The sequence below is a fragment of the Pararge aegeria genome, chromosome 22 (assembly GCF_905163445.1).
Source record: "Pararge aegeria chromosome 22, ilParAegt1.1, whole genome shotgun sequence".
NCBI lineage: Eukaryota > Metazoa > Arthropoda > Insecta > Lepidoptera > Nymphalidae > Pararge > Pararge aegeria.
In genome coordinates, this window is record NC_053201.1 from 14,682,891 (window position 1) to 14,700,471 (window position 17,581).

Consider the following 17,581-nt stretch of genomic DNA (forward strand, 5'->3'; position numbering starts at 1 on the left):
TACCAAATCAAAATTTAAATTAACGTGCAAAGCTAGTTTTCAATTACAGATTTTCATTATTTGATTCTTTAAATGGTCGTACATCAAACAAATCCTCCATGATCAGTTAACAAAAAGTATCCTTTAACTATTGCTAAAATTTATTTTAGAGTAAAAAAATTGGTTGTCTGTAAAGTCGGCTTACTGACGATAGTTGAACGTGATTTTCAAAAGAAAATTTTAATTTTATTTGTTTTAGAGTTGGAATTTTCGAAATATGTGAAACACGTATTTCTTTATTTTTAATCGAAAACCTAAAATTTCATGGAATTAACTTGAAAAATAAATTGATAAATAAAGGATATTATAGAAAATTTCATCCCCAATTTAACCCTTTTCAGGTTGGAATTTTCAAAAATCCTTTCTTAGCGGTTGTTATAACTATCTGTGTGCGAAATTTCAGCTGTGCGTTGATAGATCAGTCAGTCAGTCAGTCACCTTTCCCTTTTATATATTCTTAATGCCCCTTGTTTATATCAGGATGTTTCCACTAACTGCACTACTATAAGGCGATCTGAAGTTTCTGGATTAAACTGATTATTATTAATATCGGGTACTATAATCGTCCTAGAAGTGTCACTGAAGGAAACGTCAGAAAAGTAATATATACAGAAGTCACCTCTAAAATAACAATTCCGTAGTTTGTAGATAATAACATTATTATTGTTGTTAACGTAATTGTTTCTTGGGTGCGGGCGCGTCCAAGGGTTAACGTATAAAGTAAAAAACAATTGTTTTCATTGACAATATTTATTAATTTTTATAAACATAAATTACACTTTGAGAACATCTTTAATACTTCATAAATAGACCATGTATTACAAACTACTACTCGTTCTTCGATAATCACAATTAATAAATGACGTTCGGAACGTAGCTTAGCATCGTGGGTCGTAGGTTCGATTTCTTCTCCAACAGCCGAATACTGTTAAGTCAACAAACGTGAAACAAGATGCGCCTTATATTTGAGACGAGCTTGACCTATAATTGAGGAGTGTTCAATAAGGAATGTTGCTTGAGCACCAAAGCCCGCGTGGATGCCTATTTGAACCTCGATCGCTTCTCATCATAAGTCTATGAAGTCTATGGAGGCGCGAGGGATATGACCAAAAAAGATATGTTTTCACGGGGGCGAGTGAATATCGACCACATCCAGTGATTGATCCGATTAGTGAGTGCTTTCTACCGCTGGAGGCGCGGCGGTGCAGTAAGTAACCAATGAACTGGATCGGTTTTTAGATAGAAGACACTCAAAACGAAACAAACCCAATGAACAAAAAAATATAAAACAAGAACAATCCTTCAAATTGTGTTAGCCGAAAATAAGAGAGAAAAAATATATATATCAAAAAATTAGGGACTCTTGTTCCTGGACGGAACAAGCAGTATTCGGCCGTATGTTGGCTGTCCAACAAGCTTGAGTGTACGTTGGTGGTGGCGCAAGAGAGCTTCGCTATATAGCGCCACTCGGTCATCGCACAAACCGTTGGAAGCAGCCATAATCAAATAACCCCCGAATTTAACTTAAATACCAAAACTCATTAAATTAATAGCCAAGACTAAATATATTTTAAGTACAAGCTAAAATACAACCGGTATGATGATAGAATTTCAAAATCACTGACATAGAAAAACTAACCCTTTATCACTTAGTGAAGGTTGTCATAGCCAAAACCCAGCTATCACCATCTTATCATTTGTGGTTTTCTACACGAGCGTCAAACAAGCACTTTTCTTGGTCTTGTTTAAAAAAATCGAAGATTATATCTAAAGAATTCTAAATTCAATAATAATAATACTATTATATATACTAATAATAATATTATTATATTTAATATAACTGGTAGACAAAGATATACCCAAAAGAAGAAACAAAACGTTCGCGGCTCCACTGCGGTTTGCGTGCGACCAATCACAACATGGTTTAACTAAACCTTCCGGAATATTTAATAAATGCAAATGAAATAAAATTAAGTTAGTAAGCTTAGTAAAATAATAAGCCATGTTTTTTTAGTGTTTTATTTTTATAACTTCTTTGTTTTCCATATGATGCAAAAAAAATGTTGTTTGTATCCTCTTTGCTATCAATTTATTGTATTATTTCTACCAAAAACCAATAAAGGAAGTTAATCTCACTGCACTTAGAAATATATTAGTAAGAAAATATGATAGCAATACTTTTTTGAATATTCCTATAGCATCAAACAGTTTATAAACGTTAATTTTTCCAATAGTTCCAATAGTTCCAATGGTTCCAATGGTTGACAGACTCCTGCGGTTCTCACAGAATTCCGTGACCTGATTAACTTTCCTAACTCATAATGATTTTGGGCTTTTCTTTAAAAAAAAATACTCTTAACATTCGTATTGCAGTATAGTAAAAGGTATACTTATTACATTATTATATTTATTTCATGAGCAGTAATGTTTGTTCATTTAATTCATACATAACTTAAAAATAAATAGATTTCTCTTTTCTTCCTACCTACGGTTTTACGCATGGACTCGCATCGTCTACAACTTCACTTGAAAATGAAATATTGATTGAAGGCAATTGCATAAATTGTTACAGGACCTTGCGAATGACTTCTGACAACTTTTTCCTATAAATTTAAATTCTTACTGTAAATGTAAACTTATTGTAAAATCTCATCTATTCTTTTATATTATCAATAAAATGACTGAAATATTTAAGTTAATTAAAGAGATCTGTATGTTTGAACTGCCAATTAGCTAGCTTAGCTAGCGAATTACGTTTATTGCGGAAGGTTCTAGCAAAAATTAACATTGACGTTCTAGCATAAACGTTTTTTTTGCATGAGAATTGAAAAAAAAATGTTATTATAAACACAACATTTAAAGTCCCAAGTTTAATTTGCTACTGCAACTCTTAAGGCAAATTGGCATTTATTTTAGCCGCAATTGTAGTTATGCAGTATTTTCCTTGCTCGGGAAGCCTAGTATGAGATTTTCTACGTACGTTTACTTATTTGATCGCGTGATTGTTAACTACGCGCCATCTAGTGGCAATACCGTTTCCCCGTATCGTCACTAGATGGCGCTTTTTCGATACCATATAAATCGTAGTCAACCCTCACGCTAATGTATAAGTAAACGTAGGTAGCAAATCTGCCGCGTGGCGACTGAGGAAATACAGCGGCCAGCAGCTGTGCTACTACAACTATCTACTGCGATCATCAACCCGTCTGCCCAGCGTGGGGGTTATGGGCAAACTCGTCGGGAGAGGTCTCGAGTCCAGCAGTGGATTGGTGTAGGCTATCGATGAAGTAGAAAACCTCACTGGACCCTCCGATGTAGAAAGTGTGCCTAAACACTGCATAATTATCGCGACGCTATGCCATATTTATTTGTAGCACCCTAAACGTCTCAAACTAGTTCAATAAAGTTAGGGTCGTTTTTAACAACGTGCAATTTTGAAGTGTTCTTGTGTATAGTCAGTTGTGGGTGTTAAGGTCAACGACAAATGGTGCGATGCGCGGCGGCAGGTCCGCGACTCAGCAGCCGGGTGCGGACCCCAGTTGCAGCGACTCCCCGCAGGCCGTGGGCGCCGTGAGCCGGTGACGAAGCGCGAAGGCGGCCAACACACGCGCCACCTGCCACCAAGAGGAACCCTTATCATCATCTTCAACATCAAGCCATTACCGGCCCAATGCAGGGCACTCCTCCCACAGTGAGAAGAGTTCAAATTCAAATACAAAATTTCTTTATTCATGTAGGCCTATCACAGGCACTTATGAAGCGTTTATACATATATGTTTACATAAGGTGATAGCTTCGTTCGCAAACTTAAACCCTAAGCTACGAGGGTTCCAAACGCGCCCTGGTCTAAGAAGAGCCCACAACACGCTTAGCCGGGTAAATTTTTTTTTGTTATCCCTATAAAATACCACCACAGTAAATTTATATTTAGCTATAAAGCTAGAGCAATTCACACCCAAGCTTTTTTATCGTTTAAGTAATCCTTAATATTATAATAGGATTTTTCTGTAAGCTTACGTTTTATATAAACTTTGAACTTATAGAGAGACATCTCAAAGATTTTATTTGGTATAAATAATATACAATTGCCCTTGAATGAATTTGCAATTTTGTGTGAAGACGTCATAAATGTGCAGTTTACTAGGTAAACTGCACATTTATGACGTAGTCCACCACGCTCGCAAAGTACGGATTTCTGGACTCTACATGCCTTTGAGAACATTATGGAGAACTCTCAGGCATGCAGTTTTCCTTCACCATTGAAGCAAAAGATATTTCAATTGATTCGAACTCGGCCTGTCCAAAGGTGAAGTCGAAGTCCTAACCACTAGGCTATCACGCTCATACGCAAACTACGTATATATTTTATTTTCCTTTATATAGTTTGTACCCTTCATACAATATTTTATGACTCGCAATCGAGGAGTTGTTTCTGAGAATTGAAACACTTAAACATCAGAGTAAAATTGATCTTATGACTATAACGTTCAAATTTGCTTGCAATTCTTCAGCTAGATCTTTTGTCAAAACATTTGTAATCAGAAGTACGCGATTTGCGCCTCTAATCCGAGTTAAATAAGGAAGATTTACTTTGACAGTATAAAACTTTAAAAACGATTCCTCGAATACATCAAGTAGCAAGAATAAGCCAGGCCCCACCTCAGCCGGGGAGTCTTCGTGCACTGCGTGTCCGCACCGCGTCAGCACTTGCATCTGGAACTTGCCTGAAATGTATTATACATATTTATTAGGAGCTTGCGGAATATTAGGCATTATAGCTATTGACCTTTGCCTCGATATTTAAAAAGCGTTGGCGAAAAGTCAAGTGTCATGTTAGAGACGTGCTTATGTCAGTTACAAAAAGTGAGGTGGCATTCGATTTATTTTAACATATGCGATTTATCGAATCATAATCGATTTTTTTCCAAGCCAAGTTTAGGTGACCACAGGGTGTTTAGGTGTAGGTAGAACAAACGATATTTTAAAACGTAAACGTTTTCGGACGATTCCCCATAAAGATATTCAATAATTTTACCCTTAAAGACTAGATTTTAGTATAAGTTTGGCATTCTTTTACTACTCGTGCCGTCATTGCAGCCACTTGGCCCCGAATGAGGAATTTGCACAGCACTTTTATTGAAAATTGTGACGAATGAAACATATAATGACAAGCCGCTCACCTTGCATCTGCCCCACGGTGAGCGCGCGGTCCAGGCCGTCCAGCGAGGCCAGCAGCAGCAGGCGCGGCGCGCGCGTGGCCAGGAAGGCGGCCGACAGCCCCCCGAACCAGCCCGCCCAGTGCCGCTCCGACAGCGCCAGCGGCACGCGCCAGCCGTACCTGCGGGCCACGCCTTGTACATCTCGCCACTCCCCGCCCGGGCCCCCGGTGTCCTCTCGCACACTCACCGCATGGCGCCCGCCTGCGCTGGCGGAGGCTTCGCGAAGGAGTCCCCCTCCCCGTGGCCCGCGCCCGCGTCCGCGTCCCCCCCTTCGCCCTCCTCGGCGATGACGTCGGCGCGCACGCCGCGCGTGTTGGGCAGCAGGGGGGAGGGAGGCGCGCTCTGGTAGTGCTCTATCTCGTTGGTGGCCAGCTCGCCGGTCGCGCAACTGGAATGGCACAGCAGAATTGATCAGTAAATAAAGAAAAATCAGAAACGATCATTATTTACGAAAAATTCGATTCCCAGTTATAAAACTTTTAGTAAATTACTAGGTAAAATAAAAATGAAATATAAGTAAAGTTCCTAACATAGAGAAATAATGCATAAGAAGCAAGATACATGAATTATCACTCACTTGACAATTTGACTAGGCATGGATACGCGAGCCGACTCCACATTCCTCACTTGGCCACTCCGCACGCTGGAAAATAAATTATTAAACAAACTTTATTTATGATTTATTGTCAAAGAACATTCACAATTATTTATTGCCAAAACACTAATTTCAACATTCTCTTTAAGCTGAAGGCATTGGCTTATAGTGAGTAGTTATGTTAAACTGAATCAATGGCCACATGGGTGACAATTCAAACGTAGCTTATGTTTATTTAGTTTCCTTGGACTATTTGAACTTTGCATCTTAAGAGTGATTTATTTTAAATTATTTATAGATTTATTCTTAGTAAGTGAGTGCTATCAGCATTAACACTCGCTGTATGTCACTTGTAGCTCAAAAAACAAACATCCTGTAAGCATCAACAGCAGTAACTGAAAACTTAAAAATAGCATTTCCAAACAAGCTATTAAAGGAATGGAACAAAACTTACCACCACTCTATAGCATGTTCTATACTGTTGAAGTGCGTGGGTCGGCTGCGTAAGAAACTTTGCATACTAGCCAGAGCCTCCATCGCTGTACCTGTTTCATTCACAGTAGCTACATTAATATAGAATACTTACTCCATACATAACCTTAAGCTGCAGGATGCGGATATATGCAAAATCCATTAAGATGTGATGAAAACACTTGACTGTTTCTTGCACTTGTAAACAGTTTTGCTGTCAAAGTCAAACTTTCTTATTCCGATAGATCTTTTATTCTTTAAGTGAGAAAAGTCTCAAAGCCCAAGATATAGATTATGTAAATAAACATGTTACTATTATTTTAATTGTTATAGGCAAATTAAAAAGGCAAATACCTTCTACAACATCAATAACAGCAACACCCTGGACGTAGGGCTCCAGAGACGGCAGGTGCGACGCGCGAACTGCCACCGCCCCGCCCATGGAGTGCCCCAGGAGGATGATGGGCGGCATCTCCGTGTCGAACAGCTTAAGCAATACTTGAGCCACATCGCTGCCACATTAACACAGTACCATTGCCATAAATAAACTCTGCCAAGGTTTATTTTAATTTGTTAATATAGGTCCACAGGTTACTTACTAAATGTAAATTATTTTGAATCACAGGTTACTTACTTACTAAATGTAAATTATTTTGAATCATAATCACTTAAAACTATTGAACTAATGGAATATCCAAATATCATTGTTTAGCTGACATCTACTTATATCCATTTATTATACTATTTGCTTACTATAACTGCATATGTCATGTAGTATATAAGTTTGCATTTGAGCATTCAGTCAGAAGGCTTTCTAGTATTTTCTTCACAGAGAATTTAGACTACTTTATTGTGAAATTTTGAACAGATTATATAGTAACTCACTTGACCAATGTGTCAATGCTCAAATCATCAGAATCCTTAGCCTTGGTCTCCCCATGCCCTCGGATATCCATGGACACAACTTGGCAGTGAATCAGGCGTGTTATTTCTTCCTGAAAAATATAAAAATTGAAAACATTGTAAAATTTTTACAATGTTAAATTTTATGTTATTTAAATCTTTCTATGTCATTAGGTATTGTAAGAGGGGTACCCTCCTTTATCTCTGAAGATTTCTATCGGATTCTCATCAAGTTTAATAGAGCAAACAATATAGCAAACTTAGAAATGACTAAACAACCCAAGTCAAATAGATAAGTTTCTTCTTTTAAAACAAGCTGGTGAAGAGTCACAATGTTAGTGGGAAAGGGTGTTAGGAATAGTGCACATATGTTGTACCTACTGTAAACAAAGCCCAGCTGAGACCAGAGTATCCTCCGCCATGCAGAGTGACAATCCTTGGCTGCTCAGGGTGCTCAGGCTCTGGAGATAAATACACCCGGAACACACCAGCCTCTATCTCCACATCTAGATATTTTTCAAAGTAGTTTTTCCATGATATTGGAGAGTAGTCTTTGCGACGAGACCCACCAAAGGGCGCCAATCTAAATGTAAAATTACATGTTAAAAGACCTATTCCGTTTTTTTTAATTAGTCTGCTTTTCCCTATTATTCGTGTTTGGATATAGCTGTAGATAGGTGTCATGTTGTTCTACATAATGCAAATTAACCCACGCAAACTAACCCTTGCACCATATCGCTGAATTAATGAATAAGAATATGTATTGCCCACTAAACAATCATTTCATTCTTTGATGTGACTCAGAAATGGTAAGTGCATTGCATCGCAATTGTATTTTACTTCTTTAGCCTGCTTTTGCACCTACACACATTCACTAATGAGTATGAATGTTCTTTGAACTTATTATGGTAAAATTAATCTACAACCTTTCTAATGTCGGTTGCTAGAAGAAATAGGCCTTTGAATAAGCATATTATGAGGTATTTTTAATTAACTAGAACAAAGTAATAGCGGCTATTAGTAAGCCAAAGATAAAGTATGATTTCAGGTATCAATAGTCAACCACTTAGCCAAGTCTCACAATAATACCTTAAAGAAAACATCAATACTATCAGCGAACACAATATTATTATAATTTAATCGGTACAACTTTTAAGCGGTTCTATTCTTACAATCTACTTACTTCGATATACCGGATGTCCTGGGCATTTTCGGCGGCAGTTTGTTCTTCATTATAGTCTTCTGTAATGATGACATCTTAAAGTTTAAGCAATAATTTAATAAATTAGTTTTATAATTTAGAAAGTACGGATAATATGTTATTTTATGTGAATTAGTAAACAACGCGCCTACATTTATTTCTGACTTATTTTCTATCAAAACAAAACGTCAATGTCAGTTAATTGCGTTCTTTTCTAAAATCTATTATCGTAGTGATGCGCAAAAAATTTAAATCGATCGATTACTTTTTTTATTGAATCATAATCGATTTGGCAATTTTAATGACGTTTAATTAATTTTTAATATTATTTTTATCCCGTCCTTTACTAAACATTGACAAGCGTCAATCTCAATGACAGATGCTCTGTAATTTGACATATTTATAATTTTTTCGTCTATGTTTTTTTAAATCAAATAACAACAAAATAAAACAAGCGTTCTTTACCAAACAAACAAATATTTTTAAACAATTAGTGCTTTAATAATATTATCAAACTATTAGTAAGTTTTACGTCGCCTACCATGGATTTCAAAACCATATGCAGAATATGCCTGGAATCATCAAAACAAACTTACGATATATATACAAGTTATTACCTTAAAAGAAATATTTTATACTGCGAGATGTTATCAAATTGTACTAAGCTTAAGGTTGGTTGTTACTTCACATACATATTTCATTACTGTAACTTTTTAAAGAAATCTTTCGTTGAGGTTACAAATTATAGCTAAAATAAAACTTAAAATACCTAACTGTAATTTTGCTGTTCTTCGTGTTAGCAAATTACTAGTTTAGGAATCAAGGTCTTCTGACTTCTCAGATTGCCTTTTACAATGTTGTCTTTACAATGACCTTGTGAACCTGAGGATGATGGTCTAAAAACTAGATGTCCACTACCTGTGTACCAGGTAAAACAATGAAGCCCACTGAACAATGATTCCAATGTAAGAATCGGCAGTTTGGTTAGGAAACCAGATCCTCCTTATGGGGACTTTTCAAAAGATTGTATTCACTTCCAGCCAGTTGAAGAGGATGGACTTCCTCGCCTAATTTGCAAAGAATGTTGTCGTCAATTAAAAAGATCATACGCATTCAATATTCAATGTACAGAAAGTGAGCAGACATTACGACATTATTTAGAGCACACTGTAATACCCAAAACAGAAGCATGTGTGACACACACAGTGAGTGTTGAGGTGAAGAGCGAGGACTATGGGGTGGACCAATTGGAGCTGATGCTGAAAGAGAACAAGGTGTTTGATGATGGTGTTAAGTCTGGTGAGTGGAAATTGATTTTCAAGTAATTATGAAGCGTGAACAGCACATACAATAATCCAATTTTAAGAGTTAAAAATGTAGTTCATATTTATAACTTTGAAATATTCAAATAGGTCATCTTAGAGGTTTACCTAATATGTTATCCTCAAAATCAATGAAAGCCTTGTACTAATTGAAAAGAACAACGGCTGAGTTGCTTGCTTCTACTTGTAGTACATTTACTAAAATAAAATTTTCTACAAAATGACACCTGATGTTCCAATTATAAAAATGACTACTTGATGTTAATTAATTTTTAATTTAAATTCTGCCTTTGCTAGATGCGTTGCTGTCCTATATTGCATGACATTTTCAGAATAACTTAAAATAACATGCTTGTTCATTTCCAAACTCAGATTATGTTTCTACAATACAACAGGGGTCACTTTACAGGGACAAAACTATTGGCCTTGCGTATGACGGATCCAGTAAATTAATATAGAAGTTTAAAAAAAATGTGTGTAATTTCAGAACCTGTAAATATAAATGGTACAGATGACAGTTGCTGGGATGCAGATGATGACAACATGGCACTTGGTGATATCAAGCTTAAAAAAACATTAAAAGGTTAATGAAGATAACTTTATATGTGTATGATTTGTGATAATTTTATCCATAACATAGTTTTCAAAAAAAATTTAACTGTTTCTCTAAATTGAAACTTCTCTTAATTGCACAATGCTCGTAAGATCTTAAATAAAAACGTGTCTTAAAATTTAACTATTATATATATAAAAGTATTGCCACATTTATTGCAAATGCAGGTTAGTCTGTGAAAAGCCTACAAAAAGCACTCAGCCCTCAGCTGAAAATGTATTTATTTATTTCTATCAAGACTACAACAGAATTGTGAATTGGGTTATGTACTAATAATTATATGATAACATAATATGTTAAAAGAAAATAAATACATAGTGTCCAAAAAATAACAAAGCAATCACTGTAATAATGTGCTTGTGTTTATTAATAAGTATTAATGTTTATTTCTCACAGAATCAAATCACAATTCAAATGAGAAGGATGACAAACTATGGGAATCTAGAACAGACTTTGATGATTTATTATATGAAGACCGTTCACCAAAGAAAAGTGTCAAAGGTACATAACATGTTAGATATAATTCATGATAAGATGACCAACCAGACTGTACACCATGTCTTCTTCAAACTTCAGACTTGTTTTGGTTTGGCATATTTTTTACGGCCAACAGTCTACCCTCTCGATTTTTTTTAGTTTTTCCCCACCCGCACCTCTTGGGTTCAAAGGGGCTGTAATTCCCTTTTTAATCGCAATGTCAGTTAGAGCATATACAGGAGAAGTTCTTGTAACGTTAAATCTTTAATTAATGTGATCACATGTAAGTGATAATAACACCCTCTTATGTTAGCTAATGCTAAAGTTATTTTGTAGTACTTGTAAATGGACAAGCAAACGGGTTGCCGAAGAAAAGGGGAAGGAGAAAAAAAGGTATGTTAAAACCAATAATGCATAATGCATGCATGTTTTTACTTGAGAGTGGAGTTCTGAGTGTATCAGTGCATATCTAATATGAGAACTCGTGTAAACTCCGACTAAACCTTATTATTATGAGTGCCTTTACTAGCAGTGCTCAACCAGCTTGTAGCTGAAAACCATTGGTAACTTTCGGGTATGGACTAACTAAGATTTCAATATAACCGGCTGAGATATAATATAGAGTAAGTTTATTTGCTTATTGTTAAAATTAGACAGATTAGCTTAACAAATAATGTGGTGGACTTTTAACTATTTAATGACATTCTTCACTTAACAAATTTCATCGTCGGTCACTCCACATTCACCGTCAACGAGTCAACATCGACAGAGCGTTTCCAACAAGTGGACACGCCGTCGCGTCGTACACTTGCCTTAGACTATTTTCACAGTTTTTGTAATAATTACTTAATACTTCATGGAATAGAGCTTCCATACTCTAATTTGGGTGGAGCTGGTAAAGAGTAGTTATAGTATTCGAAGAGATTAAGTCTGAGCCAAGTTAAAATTTCACTCACAACATTCTCACAATGTCAGCCTTAGTCACTTTCGAGCCCGAAATAAATACACACGTAAATAGAAAAGTATTACAACGACAAGCAATTGCGTATTCGGGAAGCAGTCACAATCTTTTAGTTTTTTTATATCGAGTATATTTATCTAAATAGATGAATAAGACTAACTTCATGTTTCATTATAGATAAGATCTTTTTGTTGCGTCTGATTGATAAAATGCATTTTACCAACGTATCATAATTCGTACGCAATGTTTATATTATACGTAGAGCTAAATGGGCTCGCTCTAGTACACAGCGTCAGTGGCAGCCCGTGCGCTCGCTAGGCCTCACGGTTACCCGATGCCCGCAGAGTGCGCACTGGCCGAGGCTCCGCTGCCCGACAGCAAGATGCCGTCGCAGTGCGACGTGTGCGGCAAGATCATCAGCACCAAGAGCAACCTCAAGGCGCACAAGATCTGCCACACCGACAGCCGGCCCTACAAGTGCGCCGAGTGCCCCGCTTCCTTCAAGTGAGTTCTGCATGTTTGGTAAGGCTTAAAAACTGAATCTCTTGAATTTCTGGTCCACTCCATTCTTTCCATGTTTCCGCTCGGCTTCAAAAGTGATGCATTCTAAATGTGGTTCTACTCCAAGACGTTGCGTGTCCTATAGACTTAGTAACGCACAAACTTTTCTATCCTTAAAGAAGTAAAGATCTAACTAAACTCCTGTTTCCATTCCATGCGCTCAATTTTAAAGTTTAAGTTTTCCAAATGGATTTGCAAAACATGCTTCCTGTCATGCTTTAGCGATTAAAACTATCACAGATGGGTGCCCGCCGTTAGTCACGAAGACGAGTTCTCAAGGTGCTAGAGTGACGCATCCAAAATTATTATGCCACATCAAGCTAGTCGCAGCCATGACACTGTATGATCCACTGTATGACTGATGAGCATGGCAATATCTACAAGAATACCTCTCCAGCAGACGTCATTCTGTCTGTGTTCAATTTCGTCAGGATAAGTGCAGTTTTTGTACCGAATATAGGTGATTAACATGTAGACACACTTTCGTATTTATGATATTCCTACGGTTCAACATTTGTGGTATATTTGCAGAGGCCACAGCGCGTTGTTTCAGCACAAGCGGGTGCACTCGGGCGAGACGCCGTACCACTGCGAGTACTGCCCCAAGCAGTTCAGCCGCCGCGCCGGCCTCGTCAACCACATACGAGTGCACACGGGTAAGCGGAGTGGCGGCCTCCGAACAGCCGCGGTGGCCGGAAAGCTGCTGGTTCGGTCAGGAGGAGTGCATCGAAGGTGCGGGATGCATGAGTGTGGGTTTCCGGATCATCGAGCGATTCGGCGAGAGAATCGAACATGGAAAGAATCGGCACGCGACGATCGCCTTCCACCTCGTGCAGTGCTTTCGCTGCACGGTTGTTTTGGAGGGTACCCGGTGTAGGGTGCCCGGCCGGATGCCGAAGGAGGGGGTGTCTCTCCTTGTGATGGAGGGCTTATTTTGGTATCCATTTTTTTATGGTACCCATTTGAACAGGTGTAATGTTGTAACGATGCAGAGACTAGATTCATCTTGCTCCATTCCAGGCGAGAAGTTGTTCAGCTGCACGATCTGCTTCAAGGACTTCGTGCAGAAGACGCAGCTGTCCATCCACATGAAGAGGCACAAGGGAGACAAGACCTTCCTGTGCCAGGTCTGCGGAAAAGGTAATGTTTAACCCTCGGCTCGACTTTCGAAATCGGCAGGGTGTCTCGGGTAATTCGGTCTGTTCTTCCAGGTTTCCCGATAAAGTCGGACTTGCGCGTGCACCAACGCACCCACAACGGGGAAAAGCCCTACTCCTGTCACTTGTGCGAGAAGACCTTCGCAACCTCCGGGAACCTCTCCATCCACATCAGGATACACAACAAGGAAGTCAGGTAACTAGCACAAATCACTACTTCATGATAGGGGTTTGCACAACGTTTGTTCTCCCTAAATTATTTATAAGCCGTCCAATGACTATAAAAGGAATCTTTCACAGGAAGATTCTGCATTTTCAAAAAGGTGTGATGCGACGCGACGAGGCATCATCGATATAATGATTTATTACAATTTCTCGGCTCCTACGGGTCGTAACGTGATGTTAAATAGTGTTATAAAGTAACGGTTGTATTAGTGTAAGTGTTTGTAAGTAAACCTAATAAATAAAATAAAATAAAGTATTCGACGGGCTATCAATTACAAAAAGATTTTCCAATCCACATTTCACTGGTGGTAAAGCCGGTGGGTACAAAGGTAGTGCTCCGAGTTTTCTCATCAGCTTTACTATTAGCGCTGATGCGTTCGTTTAACCACGAGTGGGTTGTGAGTGTGGCAGTAACGCCCGCGTGGCCGCAGGTACAACTGCAAGGAGTGCCAGCGCGGGTTCGTGACGTGCAGCTCGTACAACGTGCACCTCAAGCGGCACAAGGGGCAGCGCGACTACCAGTGCGAGTGCGGCAAGACCTTCTACACCTCCTCGGCGCTCAAGCAGCACAAAGTGGTAACCGCTTACCTTCGTATCGCTAGCTCACCTGTTTGCTCGCTTCGATGAGCCGAAGCTGACGGCAGCCTCGGCTACTTTAAAGACTCCGCGCATGCTGTACACCCGCAGTTCACATTGGTAGGTCTGTGTATTCACCGCTGTGCAAGCGGAAAAGCTCATACACTCGAGCTCATGGAGGGAGGGAGGAAATAGATGAAATTATTAACGTATGAATCCGGGCACTTTAGCACCGAGCAAATTAAGCAAAACAATGTCTCGAAACTTTCGCACGAGCTATCCATCTATCGGGCAGAGCCTGTTGACAGCACTGAACACCGAAAATTATAGTTTCAATTCCTCCAAACCTGATATCTTGAGTTTGGTCGAGAATTTCTATAGACAGTTATACACTTTGAAGCTTGTTGAAGATTTACGACGCCCTGCACCGGTAAGCGCAGCGTTGGTCGACCCCTAACGAGGCTGACTGACGACATCGAACGAGTCGGGGAGCTGCTGGGAACAAGTGACCCTAAGCCCACCAGCAGTGGACGTGATCTAGGGCATACAAGCATAATCAAACCTACCGCTTTATCGCTTTGATTGTTGTTTCTTATGCGTGACGTATATTAGTCGCAGGGGAATGATGAAATCAGGACCAGAATGAGTCGTTTTTGAGTATCGAAACACTGTAACGTCAAATAACCTCGTCGAATAGTCGCGAATTTGTAAACCCGCTTTTTTAATCTTACAAAAGCGTAGATCTTTGGACGAGTTTGCGCTTGAAAAGAAGATTCATAATTTCCATTTTACTTCGACGTTACGGAGTATCGACAGTCGGAACCGACCTTCGATTAGGAGCCCGCAAATGGGCGCAGGGTATGAACGGTCGAGTCTCGAGCGTCTCATTGAACTTTTTGCAATCCCGCGATGCACAGGTGCACACGGGCGTCAAGAAGTACCAGTGCACGGTGTGCGAGCGCAAGTTCTCGCAGACCAGCCACCTCAGCCGCCACTTCCGCAAGGAGCACGCCAAGCCCGGCGCGCCGCTGCCCGCCGCGCAGCACTACCGCCGCGTGCTGCCCGACGAGCAGCACTACCGCCGCGTGCTGCCCGACGAGCAGCACTACCGCCGCGTGCTGCCCGACGAGCAGCACTACCGCCGCGTGCTGCCCGACGAGCGCGCCGCCGGCGTGTTCGGCCGCGCCGCGCGCGTCAAGTGCGAGGCCGACTGACCCGCGCCCGAGGCCGACGGCTCCGCGCGTTGAACCCGGCCCGATCCTGAATATGAAACCACGCGCGCGTTGCGTTTCTACCAAATCGGTCAAGTATAGGGAGCTGAGACACAAAAACGTACAGAAAATTATCAAGGTCATGTGCCAAAAGGTACTAGCACCCCACCACACACACGTATCATTTAAACTCAAATTACAGAAACAATTATAAGTTCAATGTTGTCAAACTTAAATATTTGTAACGACCTGAAACACATTAACCCATATAACTGTGTGTGTGTGTCCTTTTTCGCCACAGTAATCTGTGACCCCATTTTTACTTGCATGTGAACACAGCTGATTATATGGCTGTCACCGTATTATTAGAATATTATTTTTTAAAACGTCCCAGGAAAACTATTGGGACAAAATTTATATCATGTGTATTTTTAATACTTATGTTATACTATGCCCCGCGGTTTTTCCCGCCGTTTAATTTAAATGAAAGCAGATTATTTATAAAGAAGAGAATCAAACAAATTCAGCAGCATGGCATATAGTTCCACAAAATTAGCTGGCCCAGTGTTAGTGTCGCAGCGGTCAATGTGAAGATATCCACCAACTGATCTTCTGATAGTTTTATATGGCGTCAATTAGTTGTAGGCTACCGGGTCAGATAAGTTTCTTGTACTGTTATATAAAGGTTCTAAAATGTTAATGCAAATCGAGTACTGAATTATCATAAAAAATTTATCAAAAAGCGGTGTTATGGTTGAGACTTCGGCTTCACTTTCGGGGCGCCGAGTTCGAATCCCAGCACGCACCTCAAACTATTCTAAGTTATGTGCGACTAATGACAATATTACATCAACTTCAACAGTAAAGGAAAACTTCGCTAGGAAATCTGCAAGTCAGTGAGAGATAGGCATGCCTGAGTGTTCCCCATAATGTTCTTTAAAAGCGTGTAGAGTCCACCTCCGCGCTGGGCCTCATAATGATGATAATGTATTAAAAATGTTTGGAAATAATTGGAAACCTTATAAGTGTGTTTGTTTGTTTGTCCTTCCCTTATGCCCTAACTGTACAACCAATCAATTTGATTTTTGGCAAAGTTATTCGAAAGAAAGGGGAATAACACAGGCTACTTTTTATCTCAAGAAAACGAACGGTTCCCAAAAACACGTATGAAAAACCCTGGCAATAGCTAGTAATAATATAAAGATCTACATGTCCCTTTTTCTATTCTTAACACATGTTGTGGAAGTAAAAACCAATCAAACATAAGCGAAGAAAAATATGGTAAGTATACAAAATGTAGAGTACAGTCTAGTCTAGCCACCGGAGCAGGAATCTCATAGAACGCCTACTTCTGACAGAGTACCTGAGACTACAGTACGCGCCGTCTAAGATGGCCATTCAGCCTATTCAATGGGGAATTTTGTACAGAAGACTCGGAAAGTCAACGTTTACTTATTCGATCCCGTGAAAGTTAACTTTGATTTGTAAGGAAAAAAAAGCGCCATCTGTTCATGTTTCCATGTATTGTAATAAGATGGCGCTCTTTCGATATCGTGTAAATCGAAATTAAATTTCACGCGATCGAATGGCACTTAGGTCGGTCAGATTAAATCGAGCTATCTGTGCAACTTTTTATGAAAATGTAATATTGGTTAAACTGCTACCGCTTTACCCCTAGCATTCAGAATGGGTAACTAAAAATCAAAATAGAGCATCATGACATATAGGCGTGATTGACGTCAAGCGCTGGTCTTTATGTTTATAATAAATAATACCTTTTTATAAAAGGAAAATTTAATTTAGAATATATCTACCACCAGATAAAAAAAAAAAACTGTATCCAACATTGCTTTTGTGATGGCATTAACTTTATTTTAAGTGATCTGATATAATTTCTATTTATTTAATTTATTCTTGTTACCTTTGGAATGCGGTAAAATATTGACTATGTTAAGTGAAATAAATCTTTTACATGTGTTTGCTATACTTACATTTCCTTCGTTTGTAAAATATGATATAGGCATATCATATTTTATTATTCACCCGAGTA

General features: G+C 39.1%; 2 protein-coding genes across 3 annotated transcripts; one reads left to right on the forward strand and one right to left on the reverse strand.

The window, feature by feature from the left end:
* Positions 1–779: 779 nt before the first annotated feature.
* On the reverse strand, positions 780–8,594 carry LOC120633802 (protein phosphatase methylesterase 1). The gene is made up of 10 exons (XM_039904157.1): positions 8,411–8,594; positions 7,609–7,810; positions 7,210–7,319; positions 6,679–6,836; positions 6,308–6,398; positions 5,836–5,901; positions 5,446–5,646; positions 5,220–5,377; positions 4,699–4,763; positions 780–3,653 (listed from the first exon to the last, which is right to left on the reverse strand). Exons 1-10 carry the CDS (start codon positions 8,482–8,484, stop codon positions 3,555–3,557), a joined length of 1,224 nt encoding a protein of 407 aa, XP_039760091.1. The 5' UTR covers positions 8,485–8,594; the 3' UTR covers positions 780–3,554.
* Positions 8,595–8,880: 286 nt separating this feature from the next.
* LOC120633795 (zinc finger protein 436-like) lies at positions 8,881–17,528 on the forward strand. Of its 2 annotated transcripts, XM_039904147.1 has the most exons (11): positions 8,881–9,099; positions 9,469–9,727; positions 10,238–10,333; positions 10,760–10,864; positions 11,177–11,233; positions 12,146–12,305; positions 12,894–13,018; positions 13,383–13,502; positions 13,574–13,715; positions 14,176–14,320; positions 15,238–17,528. In XM_039904147.1, exons 1-11 carry the CDS (start codon positions 8,971–8,973, stop codon positions 15,532–15,534), a joined length of 1,635 nt encoding a protein of 544 aa, XP_039760081.1. In that variant the 5' UTR covers positions 8,881–8,970; the 3' UTR covers positions 15,535–17,528. The 2 variants fall into 2 exon arrangements, with proteins under 2 accessions (XP_039760081.1, XP_039760082.1); XM_039904148.1 differs by lacking the exon at positions 11,177–11,233.
* The last annotated feature ends 53 nt before the right edge of the window (positions 17,529–17,581 follow it).